The 14,962-nt window shown below is 40.4% G+C and overlaps 2 protein-coding genes across 2 annotated transcripts in view; one reads left to right on the top strand and one right to left on the bottom strand.

Annotated features, from left to right (window-relative positions):
* Positions 1 to 937: 937 nt before the first annotated feature.
* On the bottom strand, positions 938 to 8,227 carry PSMC3 (proteasome 26S subunit, ATPase 3). Its single transcript, XM_063437388.1, has 12 exons — positions 8,085 to 8,227; positions 6,879 to 6,962; positions 5,340 to 5,465; positions 5,140 to 5,244; positions 3,417 to 3,479; positions 3,187 to 3,324; positions 2,914 to 3,057; positions 2,687 to 2,835; positions 1,982 to 2,078; positions 1,741 to 1,886; positions 1,232 to 1,313; positions 938 to 1,133 (listed from the first exon to the last, which is right to left on the bottom strand). Exons 1-12 carry the CDS (start codon positions 8,109 to 8,111, stop codon positions 1,023 to 1,025), a joined length of 1,272 nt encoding a protein of 423 aa, XP_063293458.1. The 5' UTR covers positions 8,112 to 8,227; the 3' UTR covers positions 938 to 1,022.
* A 2,539-nt stretch (positions 8,228 to 10,766) lies between these two features.
* The window catches only part of LOC134578390 (high choriolytic enzyme 1-like), a 45,589-nt gene continuing 41,393 nt past the window's right edge, over positions 10,767 to 14,962 (top strand). The window contains exons 1-4 of the mRNA XM_063437381.1: positions 10,767 to 10,876; positions 11,949 to 11,976; positions 12,070 to 12,123; positions 13,583 to 13,723. Of these exons, the coding sequence (XP_063293451.1) occupies positions 10,814 to 10,876; positions 11,949 to 11,976; positions 12,070 to 12,123; positions 13,583 to 13,723 (286 nt within the window). The 5' untranslated portion in view covers positions 10,767 to 10,813. The remainder of the gene's footprint in view (positions 10,877 to 11,948; positions 11,977 to 12,069; positions 12,124 to 13,582; positions 13,724 to 14,962) is intronic.

The following is a 14,962-nucleotide window of genomic DNA, read 5'->3' on the forward strand; positions in this document are numbered from 1 at the left end:
GTCCAGAAGAGGCTGGCTTAACCCCAAATGCCACTAGAGGCTGGCTTAACCCCAAATGTAAACATAGTAGTTTCTCTGAAACTGCTATGTTTACAGCAGGCAGGGTTAAACCTAGAGAGACCTGGCACCCAGACCACTTCCTTAAGCTGAAGTGGTCTGGGTGGCTATAGTGTCCCTTTAAGAGAATCTCAAAATGTTCAAAACTGGTTTGATGTCTTACTGGGGGAGCACGCTAGACTGTCTCTTTATATACACTTTAAACCATACATGACATGAGGGAAAACAATAATGAGCATTGCTGCTTTAGACAATGGGGAGGAACCATCAATGTCTATACAACATCTAATTTACCCTGAGGATCTCTTTTCCCTACCTGACATCAAAAGATATCAATGCACATCAGACTATTTTTCAAACTTAAAACAAATCTCCAGAAATAAACAGTGCCGGCAGACTGCGGTTTCAAGTGCTGTCAGAACCTATAAAGTGTTTGTAACATTACTTGCTGTGTATGTCATGTTCCACATTTTTACACAGATTTTAAACAGTATTTTTTCTTAGACTGCTCTAGAGCACATTGATTTCTATTTAATGAATAATGTTACGGAGGTTCTGAAAAAAAATGCTTAAATAGCAGGTGTCTCAGCACCGGTAAGGCAAGAATGATGAATTCTAATCTCCCTGGGGCCTGTAAATGGAATCCTATAGTTTTGCTATTCTAAAAAAAAAAAAAAAAAAATTGCACTGATTACCCAAACTGCATTTCAGCTCACAGTGAACACATTTTTGTGAGAGGATGTAAACATTGTACATTCAGAAAAACTCAAAATGGCATGGGTCTCTATGAGCTGTACAAAACCACGTTCGGTTAACAAAAATACTGATGATCATGTTAATGTACTTAATATGGAGATAATGACTTCACTTCGACAGTGCATTGTACAGTTAAAGAGGTCTTGTTTATTTCTTCCAGTAACATAAACTGAACAGTCCGAGCACAACACGATTTCTGTTCCCATAGTCTACGCATAATATTGCAAATTGGCCTTTTTCTTGGCTTGCACTTCTAAGATTCCCTCCATGTAATCTTCATGAGTCAACTCTGTGGCCCCCCTGCGAAGTGCAATCATACCCTGCAAGGAAGAATTGGACAGGAAACATGAGGGATCAGTAAAACAGATTAAAAGCTTTCAATACTACAGGAATTACAAAAATATATGTAGATACTCACAGCTTCCACACACACTGCTTTACACTGCGCACCGTTGAAGTCGTCAGTACAACGAGCAAGCTCCTCGTAATTCACATCCGGGCTAAGATGAGGTAAGACATAGTAAAAGCATGAACTTCACCTTTTTGACTTTATTATCAACACTCAATGCAATGTCTTGCAATACATCAACCCATGGCAACAGAACGAAGAAAACATTACAAGCATACGAATATCAGTAAGTAGGATCCCAAACAGAACCAACACATACTTTGTAATTCTACCTGAGAAAAATGAGCTTCTATGAGATCAGGAACCTTATGGGAAATTGATCAGTGAGGGTTAACTGGGGGCTATGTTTCTCAAGACGATCAAGTAGCCAAAGGCTGACATGGGGAGAATAACCCAGTACAGATGACTGGACAGAAATTACTGTAAGAGGAACATTGACTACATTCATATGAGCATGAAAGGATTCTAGATTGCCCTTGCGCTTGCTGGTGCAATATGTGCTTATTTATTCTACACACCTGACATTCATCTTGCGGGAGTGGATCTGCATAATTCGGGCTCTGGCCTCTTCATTGGGCATTGGGAATTCAATCTTCCGATCCAGACGCCCAGAACGCAGCAATGCAGGATCCAGGATATCCACACGGTTCGTAGCTGCGATCACCTTGGTCACAAAATAGTTAAAACAGTCCTTTAACAGATGCTCATCAACTTACTTGTCTAAAGGACAGACCTGCACATTTTCAGAAGAACATTTACCTTGACCTGTGTGTTGGGCTGAAAACCATCTAATTGATTTAGAAGCTCCAACATCGTTCTTTGCACCTCTCTGTCTCCAGCCTTCTCACTGTCAAACCTGCCAAACACAATGAACAAGAACGAATCTGATAAGCAAGATAAACTCACTCGGATATTTGAAAACTATTTATAAGCCTGCTTTACATCCTAGAAAGTGTCTGTGATCGGCAGAAACTACAGGAGCAGACTGCCTTGTATGTTCATTTTATAGACAACTCTGCGGCATACAAATATTTTTCATTTCAAATACTCAATGGGTATGTAAACAAAGCAAGCAACACTAAATTAAATTATTTAGACTTTACATCTATTAAGAGACAATCTGCACTGGATCAACATAAGCGTCACGGATAGGAAAATGCTAGCACTGGGGTAACCATTTATTTATTGTTGTTGTTGGTGGGGGGTGTATAGTGGGGTAAGTAACTGCCTTCACCAGTTATTTATCAATGCCACTTATATACAGACATAACTCAAGATCCAGGTGAACTAATGCATGACTTGACTTTCAGCACAGGTGCAAGAGCCAACACGTCAGTCACTGGAGATTTTAGATTTGACAACAATAGAAAACATTACACAGCAGCAAGATGAAATATAAATATATCAGAGTAAGGATAAATAGATTGATACTATACACTACTTTAGATATTACTAGTGATCTACCTTTTTGTTCCAATAGCATCCAACTCATCAATAAAGATTATAGAAGGAGCTTTCTCCTTGGCCAATGCAAAAGCATCTCGAACCAGTTTGGCTCCATCTCCAATGAACATCTGTACTAGTTGTGGACCAGCCAGCTTCAGAAAGGTGGCCTGAAGATAAAAGGAATGTCAACCAATACAGCCAACTCTCCGTTAAAACAAGCACAACTCATCTCAGTCACAACCTACCTTTGTCTGTGCAGCACATGCTCTTGCCAGTAGAGTCTTCCCAGTGCCAGGAGGGCCATACATGAGAACTCCTTTCGGTGGCTGGATACCCAAGTTCTCAAACTTCTCTTTGTGGTTCATTGGGAGGACAATGGCTTCTACGAGCTGCAGAAACATGGTTGAGAAAGCAAAAATATTCCTTATGAGAAAGACAGAAAACCACATAATTTATAATAAAAAAAAAAAATACATATATCTCCAGTATAATCTAGAAATTCGCATATCACAATTCACCTCCTGAATCTGCTTGTCCAGACCGCCAATGTCACTGTATTGCTCAGTTGGCCTTTCATCTACTTCCATGGCTTTCACACGGGAATCATACTCTGTAGGAAGAGTCTCCAGAATCAGATATGAATCCTTATTCACCCCCTAGAGAAAGAAAAATAATTATATAGCACCTTTTGGACAACCTCAAAGCATGAACACTTTAGAGTCTGGAACATTTTCTGACCAATACTTACCACAAGATCTCCAGGCTTCAGTTTTTCTGCATCAACCAAGCCAATAACTGGCAAGAAGTAAGTCTAAGGAAGAAGGATCAGTTAGTATTGTCTACAGATATCAGGTTTATAGAATTTATTGCAACAAAAGGGTCCACACATAAGAAACATACATCTTGAAGAATATTGTAACAGGATAAATCTCAGACTGACAAACAAAATGTATAAAATACCCCTTACTCAAAAATATGAAATTTAGCATTTTGAGTAAGGTGACAAATATGAGACACATTATTGCCATTTAGTTACACAAAGGCTGCAAATTCTAGAGCGTTATTTGCACAGAAAAACAAATTCATTTTACGGACGACAAACTGATGAGGGTCAGGGAAGTGGAGTCTTTACACAAAACCTACGACACAGCTTATGGTACCACTTACAGATTCTGTAACCCACAACAATTCCTTACATCATATTTAGATATAATTATATTGGTATTGCAATTTACTATATGCCAGCTTACAAGCAAACACTGTAAGCGTAAAAAAAAAAAGAAAAAGGGTTGAAACGTCGATCAATTTGCTGAATGTAATTTCTTTACAAATAAATCACATCATTCAAGTTTAAGACCTGTGAGTGCATCCTGGATCTCACACACACACACATGGATATCAAGGTCAACTACAAGTAAGTATACGCAAAGTACATAGCATAAATGTATGATCTTGAAGATCAGGTCTGCCTCATCCAAGATAAATATAATCCCCAAAATAATCTACATTTCTCTTTAATTTAATGTGAGTATCTTTTAGACGCTGGATGTCCTCATGCACAGCATGTGGCCGTCCAACCCCATTTCACGTTGTTAAACTCCATGAAAATACAGGAAGCGTGTCAAGTGGCTGTCTAGACACTATGTTGTTTAGTGCCAGCCACTAACAGCAGTCTTAAAGGGAAACTCCAGTGCCAGGAAAACAATCCGTTTTCCTGGCACTGGAGGGTCCCCTCTCCCTCCCACCCCCTAATCCCTAGTTATTGAAGGGGTGAAAAACACTTCAGTCACTTACCTGAGGCAGCGGCGATGTCCCTCGTCGCTGCCTCCTCCTCCGCGCCGCTCCTCCCTGTGATTCAGTTGGCCGGTGGGCGAGACTGATCCCGCCCACCGGCCGAGGAGACCTAATGCGCATGTGCGGCAATGCCGCACATGCGCATTAAGTCTCCCCATAGAAAAACATTGAAAAAGATTTTCAATGCTTTCCTATGGGGAAATGAGCGACGCTGGAGGTCCTCACACAGCTTGAGGACGTCCAGCAATGCTCTAGCAAGGAAAATCCTTTCTATAAATCAGGAAGTTCCCTCTAGTGGCTGTCTAGTAGACAGCCACTAGAGGTGGAATTAACCCTGCAAGGTACTTATTGCAGTTTATAAAAACCTGCAATAATTACACTTGCAGGGTTAGTAGTAGGAGTTGGCACCCAGACCACTCCAATGAGCAGAAGTGGTCTGGGTGCCTGGAGTGTCCCTTTAACCCTGCAATGTTCTCTGAAACTGCAAGGGTTAAGAGAACAGGGACACTGCACTCAGACCACTCCGCTTTAACTTTATTTCTAAAGAGCTGCTTGGTAAAACTGTACAGAGTTTCAGTTACTCTACACTTGAACTATGTTGAAACATGCTTGACATAAAGAAGTGGGGCATGCCACCTCTTCACCATTAAGATTTTTAGTGAAGAGATATCACTCACCTGCCGAGTAGATGTTTTTATAACAGCACATTTTCCCTTCCTCTGTGAATCTAAGTCAATATTGGCTCCGTCTTCCTCCTGGTCATTAGGGTCAACGTCCAAGAGCTGCGTAATGAAGGCAAAGAGGAGATATGAGTCAAAAATCCCCAGGGTAATCAAAGTAGGAACTCGAAATAATAGAACACACTGCGACAACTTACTTCAATGACATTGGACACGAGGTATGGAAGAGTTTTATTCACTTTAATCTTCTCACTGTTTTCTTTGATTTTATCTTTCATTGCTTGCAATTCATGTGTAACACGCAAAACCTCACTTTTCATTATCTGAAGAAAATAAACAGGGGATACAAATGATAAATTAAATGAGAGACTAAAAAAAGAGCTGCAGATATGTCCCACCCCACCAACTTCATGAAGTCTTAAGAGATGCTAGGTTTGTTCCTTGTTCAGCTGTGTGGCTGCTGGTAACTTAACTAGCTTGACAGACATTTTTGTTATTAATAAAAAGCACTAGCAGTAGCTGAACTGAATACCCCATAAATAAGTAGTTAAAGGGCCTGAACAGCTTCGACATATAGAGAATAAGGGGCCATAAATGACCAAAAATACGCTCATCTTATTTAAAAACAATGAAAATTGGTCAATTCCAACCCTTAGAGTTGTGGTGAATTAATAACTTGCAATATTTCCAATACTGGAATACTTTAACTTGTCCAGGTTTAAAGGAACACTATAGTCACCTAAATTACTTTAGCTAAATAAAGCAGTTTTAGTGTATAGATCATTCCCCTGCAACTTCACTGCCATTTAGGAGTTAAATCACTTTGTTTCTGTTTATGCAGCCCTAGCCACACCTCCCCTGGCTATGATTGACAGAGCCTGCATGAAAAAAAAACTGGTTTCACTTTCAAACAGATGTAATTTACCTTAAATAATTGTAACTTGAATCACATACAGGAGGCTCTTGCAGGGTCTAGCAAGCTATTATAACATAGCAGGGGATAAGAAAATCTTAATTCAACAGAACTTGCAATAAAGAAAGCCTAAATAGGGCTCTCTTTACAGGAAGCGTTTATGAAAGGCTGTGCAAGTCACATGCAGGGAGGTGTGACTAGGGTTCATAAACACAGGGATTTAACTCCTAAATAGCAGAGGATTGAGCAGTGAGGCTGCAGGGGCATGTTCTATACACCAAAACTGCTTCATGAAGCTAAAGTTGTTCAGGTGACTATAGTGTCCCTTTAAGCATTTTTCAAATTCAATACACTGGCCAAGATCTTGCAAGTTTGTTGCTACTACAATATGCAATTTAATGCCACGGTGTATTTGCAGAGTTTAGAAACAGACATTTTAATAAGATGTGTATGACAAATATAAGAGCAGCATTGGAGAAGAGCTCAGTGAAAGAAAGGAACATTAGAAAGTTATACATACCAAAACCTAGCAACATTAGCATCCAACTAAGCAAATTTAAAAAGGCGCGTAGATCTCTCGGATACTGGTAAAAATCTAAGTAAGGCATTTGGTATAACTATTTTATTGGCATAGGGAAATTGGATCACATAGCCAATTTTACAGTGGAACAAGCATAATTTGAGTCTTTGACGAAAAGGTTAAGAATTAAAACATGTTTTAGTTTCCTGACAGGTGACTGTTCACCTTAAAGGCCTGGAAGAGACTGCAAGCAGTGCAAATCCCATCCAGGCACTGAGCAGATTCCATTGTAATTACTCCTACCTTTATTTCGCTGTCCAGAAGCCGGGTTCTCTGTATAATCTCCTCTGTAGACATCTTGAGGACTTCCTCTCCCACCCCATCCAGCTGCAGGAATAAAAACAAGTTAAGGGAAGAGTCATGACATCACAGGTTACATACAGAATCCCTCTAGAACAGGGGTCCCCAACTCAGTCCTCAAGTAGCCTCTACCAGTCCAGGATTTAAAGGACCACTATAGTCACCCAGACCACTTCAGCTCAATGAAGTAGTCTGGGTGCCAGGTCTCAAGGTTTTAACCCTGCAGCTGTAAACATAGCAGTTTCAGAGAAACTGCTATGTTTACATTGCAGGGTTTATCCAGCCTCCAGTGGCTGTCTTCCTGACAGCCGCTAGAGGTGCTTCCGCGACGCACAATGCGAAAATCACATTGAGCATGCAGAATGTCCATAGGAAAGCATTGCGCATTCAGCTCCACTCGGGAGCTGACGTCGGAGGGGGAGGAGAGATCACCAGCGCCGAGGGAGCCCAGCGCTAGATTAACCCCTTCAGCCCAGCAGGAGCGGGGCCCTGAGGGTGGGTGGGACCCAAGGACTATATAGTGACAGGACAAGGACTATATAGTGACAGGAAAACAAGTTTGTTTTCCTGGCACTATAGTGGTCCTTTAACCCCTTAAGGGCCAAACTTCTGGAATAAAAGGGAATCATGACATGTCACACATGTCATGTGTCCTTAAGGGGTTAAGCATGGTTTTCTTTTTCTAAATCCAGGAATGATAGGGGGTACTTGAGGAATGGGTTGGGAACCCCTGCTTTAGAAAACCTACATTCTTATATAGTTCAGAACCATTGCTCTGATCCTAGAATTCAAATTCTCTCTACCACCTCCTCAGTGTGACTGCTGCCTAATCCACTACAGCAGTCACCCTCCAGACATCCTATTGTATGAGAATCGCCCTCCTCTCATTCAAATTCAATATAAACTTCCTGCTCCCCCCCAATAAATGAATAAATTCAGCCCCCTCCCAATAAATATTCATCCCACCTCTCAATAAATATTCATCCCCCCCCCAGCCCCCCTCCCAATAAATCTTCAGCCCCCCAAAATAAATATTCAACCCCCTATCCCCCCTCCCAATAAATCTTCATCCCCCCAAAATAAATATTCAACCCCCTATCCCCCCTCCCAATAAATCTTCATCCCCCCATTCTACCCCCTCTCTCTTACCTCTGCCTCATCCCACACGGACGCCATGTTTATTTCCTAACACAGGCCGGGTGAGTTCGCACTTCCACCGCCGGAAGGAGAAGGTGCTCAGCGAGAAACCCGCTTCCGGTGCGCCCTGATAAAAAACACCCTCCGCTTACCGCCGCTCAATGGAAATCATTGGACCGGAAGTAGCGACGCCACGTGACCAGTCTCCATTTCTGCTGAGTGTTGCTGCCGGCGCGGCCATTTTGGTAGAGGGCACGATGGTCTCTGCTGGCTGTGAGCTTGGCAACAAAAGGGCTCCTCCGCCATCTTAATGCAGGGCAAACATAACAGAGAGCATGAGGGATTGTATTTACTATGGGCAGAGTTAAAGCTTACTGTCAGGGGAATTCGAAATGAAAGCAGAGTGGCTGGGCTGGAAAATAGTGGATTCCTAGAATCCGTCCATTTTGGCTAACATTTATATTACTAGGATCTCTCTGGTAGGGAAAGGCGTTACTGTCTGGGGACTCGCATAATATAAACAATGAACAGAATAAACCCTCATTGCATGAATTATATTCCTAAACGTACCGAGTCATAACTCCCAACAGTCTCGGATTTGGTGGGACAGTCCTGTCTTGCCGCCCTGATTTTGTTCACCCGGTTCCTTATTTTCGAAGAAACCGAAGACTTAATTCCCTTTAAGCACATCACAAGCACGTGAATAAAAAGTGATTGCACTGCGCCGACAGAATTCACAAATTTGTCACGTCACACGATTTGGCATACGGCTGTGTGCATCCCTCCCAATTCCTGGACAGAGCAGCTCTTACGCCCACTCATGGGAGCGCATGTTTCAGTCTATTTGAGCTGGGCCTTCGATAATATATATGGCGATTCAGTCCATTTCTGAGTGCTTCTGTAGCGCTCAGTACAGGGGTCCTCAAACTGTGGCCCTCCAGATGTGGCTGAACTACAACTCCCATGATCCTTTGAATTACATAGATAGCCAGAGAATCATGGGAGTTGTAGCTCAGCAACATCTGGAGGGCCACTGTTTGAGGACCCCTGGCTCAGTATATGGGTAGTTCTGATTGCTCATTCTGCTAAGCAGCCAGTCATCGTAGTGCACATGCCTGCTAGAACGAAACCCTTTTTATGGGCAGGCATGTCCCTAGTGGGAATATGTACGTCAGTGGCTCACCCGTCCCTTATCCCCCACACCCTCTCTGTCTCCCAAGTTTAGAACTGCAAAACTTGGAGGTCTGAAAACAGGTCATTCAGTCCAGATGAGAAAGGCTACAACAGCACTCCTGCGCATGGGCTATACAAAGGCTAGTCAGCATGGAAGGTCCACCATCAATCTTAGTTCTAATTTTTCTTAGATGGTGTGCACAGAAATTTTCTCTTGTGCAAATTGTTTTCCTGATCCAAAACTTTGTATGTACTGAATGTTTGTGCAAATGTAAACCTTAAATTGTTTCTTGATAATTTTGATACAACCTCATGGTTAATAACACTGTATTACAGTATTACTACATGATAATGTAGTATTAGTAGCTTCACTACAGTAAATAGCAATTTAATCCATTAAAACAAATTAACCTTTCTTTTGCCAAAAGATAAGATTGGTAGCCTGTTGACTGTATTTGGGCAAATATGTTAATTCCCCAACTTGGGCAGAAACAGTGAATGCCGTCCAATATATGGTGATGTATACATAATAAATGCTTCTTACACATAAATCAAATTTAGCTGACACAATTATAGCAAATAATATTATAGAATTTGCAAAAGGAGATCTTTGCCCAATAAATACTTTGCCCAATAAAAATAATAATCTTGATATGATGGGATATGTCCAAAGCACACAGGAGAATCAAACAACCCAATTCAGCAGACACCAATAACAAACATTATATGGAGAAACGTCACCCATATATTTTTCAAAATTAGCTTTTGCTCAATAAATGGTGACATATACATTAATGCTTTCTAAAACCACACACACACACACACTGACAGACACACTGACACACACTCAATGACAGACACAACCTCACTGATGAAACACTCACTGACAGCCACACACATACACACTGATAGACACACTGACAGACTCTCAATGACAGACACACACTCTCACTGATTTGCATATTCTTGCACACACATTAACAAATTAATTCGATTTGTTTGTTGTTTTATTTTTATTAGGCCCATCCAGTATCCCTAACTTTAGGAGAGTTGGTGTGGGTCCTCTCACTGGGGTTTAGTGGGAATATTTTCTCTTGGGTCAAGTGGGGATCTTCTCCCTGGGGTCCAGTGGGGATCTACACCCTGGGGTCCAGTGGGGATCTTCTTCCTGGGTTCCAGTAAGGATTTTCTCCCTGAGGTCCATTGGGGAATGGATCTTCTCCATGCAGTATTCCAGTTCCTCACTGCGATATTGGTGGCTCTTGATCATTAGCATTACACAGTGCACCTGAAAACCACCTGTGTCCTAGTTTTTTAATGTTATATTTGTGCTCTGTCACTACATCATATGAGCAGCAATCTTCACTGTCGCTCTGCTCCTATCCACAAACCACTGGAGCATTCAGCAGCCTCCTCGTATTAATAGCTTTGATAGTTTTCAGCTGAATGCATCCCTGTTCCTATCAGTAATGCCCCTTCCCTTTTGCCCTCCCCTCGTGCTATGAGCTGTATATAGTCAGATAGTACAATTTCAGAACCCCATTCCAGTAAACCTGCAAGCCAGGGCAATGGGATTATCCATCTTCTTTACATTGACCCTCCTTGAGGTGTGTGCCGGCAATCCGCATCAGGTAAGGGGCAATAAGTGGGGCGTACAGTTTAACTCTATGTGCCAGAGGGCTTAACACAGCAGACTTGAAAACGAGAGAAATCTCAATGTATCCTTCCTGGTAAAAATATTTTATAAATAAATTGTAAGCACCTTAATTAAATGTTAAAAAGAATATGTATTTAAAGCTCTTTTGCTGTTTTCAAAATGTTAATTGTGTAAAATGTAATAAAGCAGTGCTAGAAAAATGCAAAATGTTTTTACTGTGCCAATAATAGATCCATATTGACAGATGCTTTCATATAGTTTTAGAATAAGTGAATATCACTTGAAGTTGAAAGGATTTTGTTGTTGTATGCTGCAATGGGAGGTTTCACAACTATCATTATACACCATCTATAGGTCCTGCCATTGTTGTGTGGTTGGTTTTCATTTTGTTAGTAACGTCTTTTCAGGGTTATGGTTAACATTATGTGTGTATGTGTGCGTCTTAGGGTTAGGTTTAGGCAAGGAATGTATTTTAGGGTTAAGGCTGGATCTTTGTAATTTTAAAGTACGTGATTGATCCCCGACTCTGCATTATGTAGTTCAGAACATTAGGCGTCAATGGTGCATTGCATATTGATGCTGAAAACTACAATGCTGCTTTTGTGGCTGTGAATAGTTTTAGATGCAGTAAATATTATTTAAGTTAGGGGAAGTAAATGTTTCGAATAGCTGTCCCGTACAAATGGTTTAAGGAAATAAGGAATTTAGAAATGCACGAATCAAGAATAAATTAGCAAAATCAGTCTGAGATTTCATTATGGTACGAACGCGAGGCAACTAACAATTTGAGTGATTTTTTTCAATTTTATTTTCCCATATTATTTTCTAGATTACCTTGATATGTCTACGAACTACATTTCCCAAGATGCCAAGCAAGGCTTTATGTTTTGATGTGCCAGGCAGATTTTAACAATTTTAATCCCGCTTTAGCACATTCATTGGTCAGTTTTGTTGCATAGAGGGCTGTAGATAGGACTCTAAATAAATGATCGTGAAGCAGTCCTGGTTGTGACACATGTGTAAATTGAATTTGCTTTGGATTTCAGATTCTCCCAGGAAACGACCCAGGGTCAGGTCAGTCTTGGCTGTCACAGCAACCTGTGTTAATATAAGAGGAATCTAAGTCACCTCTGCTAATACAATTCTACAAATTCTCTCTCGTCACAGGTGCTGCAGATGTCACCAAAGATGTGTTCAGTAACATCTTAACTTCAAATCAAGGTATTTTATAAACAATGTCTTAGCTGAGCTGATAGTGTTACAAACACAGTGCGAGATGATATTCCGAAGGCTGAAAAGGGCACACACAGTTAAACGAGTCTTTCTGTCTGTACAACATGCACAGTAGGTGGCAAGTCTCTTAGTGTAACATATATAGAAGAAGTGAACCTTGAATTTGTCACACCAAGGATTACTGCTGTGTATGTTGGTGTAAATGGGATATATTGTAAATAATAATTTAAAACACTTGCTAACCTTATTGTTTTTTTATTTGCTCTGTCAATCATTGCTTATTACATCAAATAAATCTGCATATCATCATGCATCTTTTACCTTTAAAAGTATGGCTTACGTGACGCCTAACTCTTTCAAACACAAGGTGCAAGTAAAATGCTTATTCTTGTACATCGATTCCTGTCTTTTTTTTTTTTTTTAAATCTTTATTTTCGGCTGTTTAAGTTGCATATATAATCGAAATACAACAGATCTTGTGTGTAACAAAATAACAGTATTGTTCAACAACGTAGTACATAGAATTCACTTTTCAGTATGGCGGATAGGTGTTGTAAGAGTTAATATAAACAGGATAGACGTTGATATAGTATTAGAGTCTAGGAAGAGTATTATTTTCCCTTGCTTGGGTTGTGCCTTTTCCATGTGTCAGGGCCCCTTCAGTGGGCGGTGAGCCTTACCCTTACCTTGGGATTTGTGGTGCTTCGGGTCCCAGACTCAGACCCTATTTGGGTAATGGAGTCCAGTCGTGTCCATCAATTCCTATCTTAATTATTTAAATAACTTACTTTTGGACATCTTCATCCACCCCACTTGCTCTCATGTCTTTTTTCAACTTCTAACTTTACAGCTTTCATATGTTTTATGTGTTGTAGAATGACTGGCTGAGCAGCAGGGACTTTAAGCAGGGCATCCCATACACAGAGCGATACCGAAACATTTGTATATGGACATAATGTCCTGGGTAGAATTCTTGTTGGATGCAGTCAGGGCAAATTTAAACATGCTTTCTGGAAGTACTTTTCTCTGGTGTTTCCAAAACTAGAAAAAGTTGCCCCATTCCAGAAAACATCTGGAATAGGGCAACTGGGTGCAAAGACCTGCTGGATTCGAAAGTCAAAAAACGAATCGCATTGGTAGACACAATTGCTACGGTGGAAACACTCTCTTGCACAGTTATGGTCACAGCTAGGCTATTTTGGGCTGGATTTTGCAATTCAGTTTTTGATTTACCTTTTACTATTTAATAAAATCTACAAGGTTATTCTCTAAATTGGCACATTTTTAGAGCCCGAAAAGTAAATTTCACATTTTAGACCTCAATAAGCCAAACTGGGAATATAAACTGAGTAGGGCACCTAAAATATTTCACCTAAAATTTGAGATTCCTGAGCGAATAACGCTTTCTGTTTGTGCAATTTAGCGACCCTGTGTTGTTTTCCATCAGACACCTCTCGTTTCATGATACAAGGAGACATTGCTGTGAAAAGAAATCGGAATGCCCTGATTTGTCCAGGAAAATCGTGTCTGTGGCCGAAATCTGTGAACGGATTGGTCCATGTCCCGTACACCCTATCTAATAATTACAGTATGTAGTTCTATGTTATCTTTGAATCTTTAAACCTATCTAAATGTTGTGTATTTATATTATATTTTTTCCTGATTAGCTGCTGGAGCATTTCATTTATTTTAATGATATACCCATACACTTTAAACCTTTCTGTTCTGCCCATATTTCACTGCTGACGTCTAGCTAGAAAAACAGGAGTTAGCCATATTGGGTCATAGTCTACTGTTTAATATGACCAATCGCTGCTTAAGCGAACTTGACGGCTGCTGCAGGTTACCCCGAGCAATCGCAAGAAGCAGCACTGAAAATTAAGTGAAAATTTGATGACGTGTCCTTTAAGAATTCACACTTTGCGCTATTTAATGGATGCACCAAGTCATTAGTCACGTCCAACAAAATGGTGAATTAATTCAGGATAAACTGTGTTATTACGTTTATCCTTTCCGCTTCCTCTGTAATATCACTCTTTAACAGGCTTTAATATTCACTAAAATAAGAATTCAAAGTGATTTTCAAATTTAAGGTCGAAATTGCCGAACTGGAAAATTACTCTTAGTCAGCTACGCTTTCAGTTCAACTTCTCTGGCCTTAAATTTAAAATTCACTTTGATAAAAAACCCTGTTATTATTTATGGAGACCAGGGTGTTCCCTGAGAGATTTACTCTAAACTGCAGAGAACGATCAGAACCCCGCTACAAAAAAGGGAATATTCTAATGTTAATACCTTTTTAGTTTGGTTTATTTTTCAGTACATAATTTATACCAATCAATGTGAATGTCTGAGATTTTATATTTTACATATACTATCGTCTTTCAGATCACCGAAGAAAGTAAACCACTGTCTTGTAATCACCTGGCCGCTTCAATAACTTGTTTCAACGACATCCCTAGAATTATGGGATGTAACCACATGTTACAGTACAGTCTATATGCAGTGTCCTGTAATCGCGTAAATCGAGGGGATTTATAGTAATAACATTAGAGCAGATTACATGCAAAATATTACTCAACAGAATGAGTCCTCTCTATAGCTACAGACTGGAGGGAATAAACTGTTCTGTTTTGGTCCTAAAGCATAAAATACTTGTCATCTCTCCAGTGTCAAAAGGGCAAACCGCAGTGACGTACAAATATTAAGTAATGCAAGTCCGAGAGATTACAATTGCATCTATCGATTCTTCCAAAACACATCTAGGTAGGTGGTTTTAGAACATGCTGGGCTTCATCTGAATAATGATAATTTTGTTTTGGGAACC

Source organism: Pelobates fuscus, chromosome 12 (assembly GCF_036172605.1).
Source record: "Pelobates fuscus isolate aPelFus1 chromosome 12, aPelFus1.pri, whole genome shotgun sequence".
Lineage (NCBI taxonomy): Eukaryota > Metazoa > Chordata > Amphibia > Anura > Pelobatidae > Pelobates > Pelobates fuscus.

Excerpts from the sequence above, each read along its gene's own strand:
- PSMC3 (XM_063437388.1), bottom strand. The coding sequence starts at position 8,111 with ATGGCGTCCGTGTGGGATGAGGCAGAG. Across the intron at positions 2,079-2,686 it reads GATGCTATTGGAACAAAAAG|GTTTGACAGTGAGAAGGCTG; the intron begins GTAGATCACTAG and ends TGTGTTTGGCAG. Across the intron at positions 1,887-1,981 it reads AGCCCAACACACAGGTCAAG|GTGATCGCAGCTACGAACCG; the intron begins GTAAATGTTCTT and ends TTTGTGACCAAG.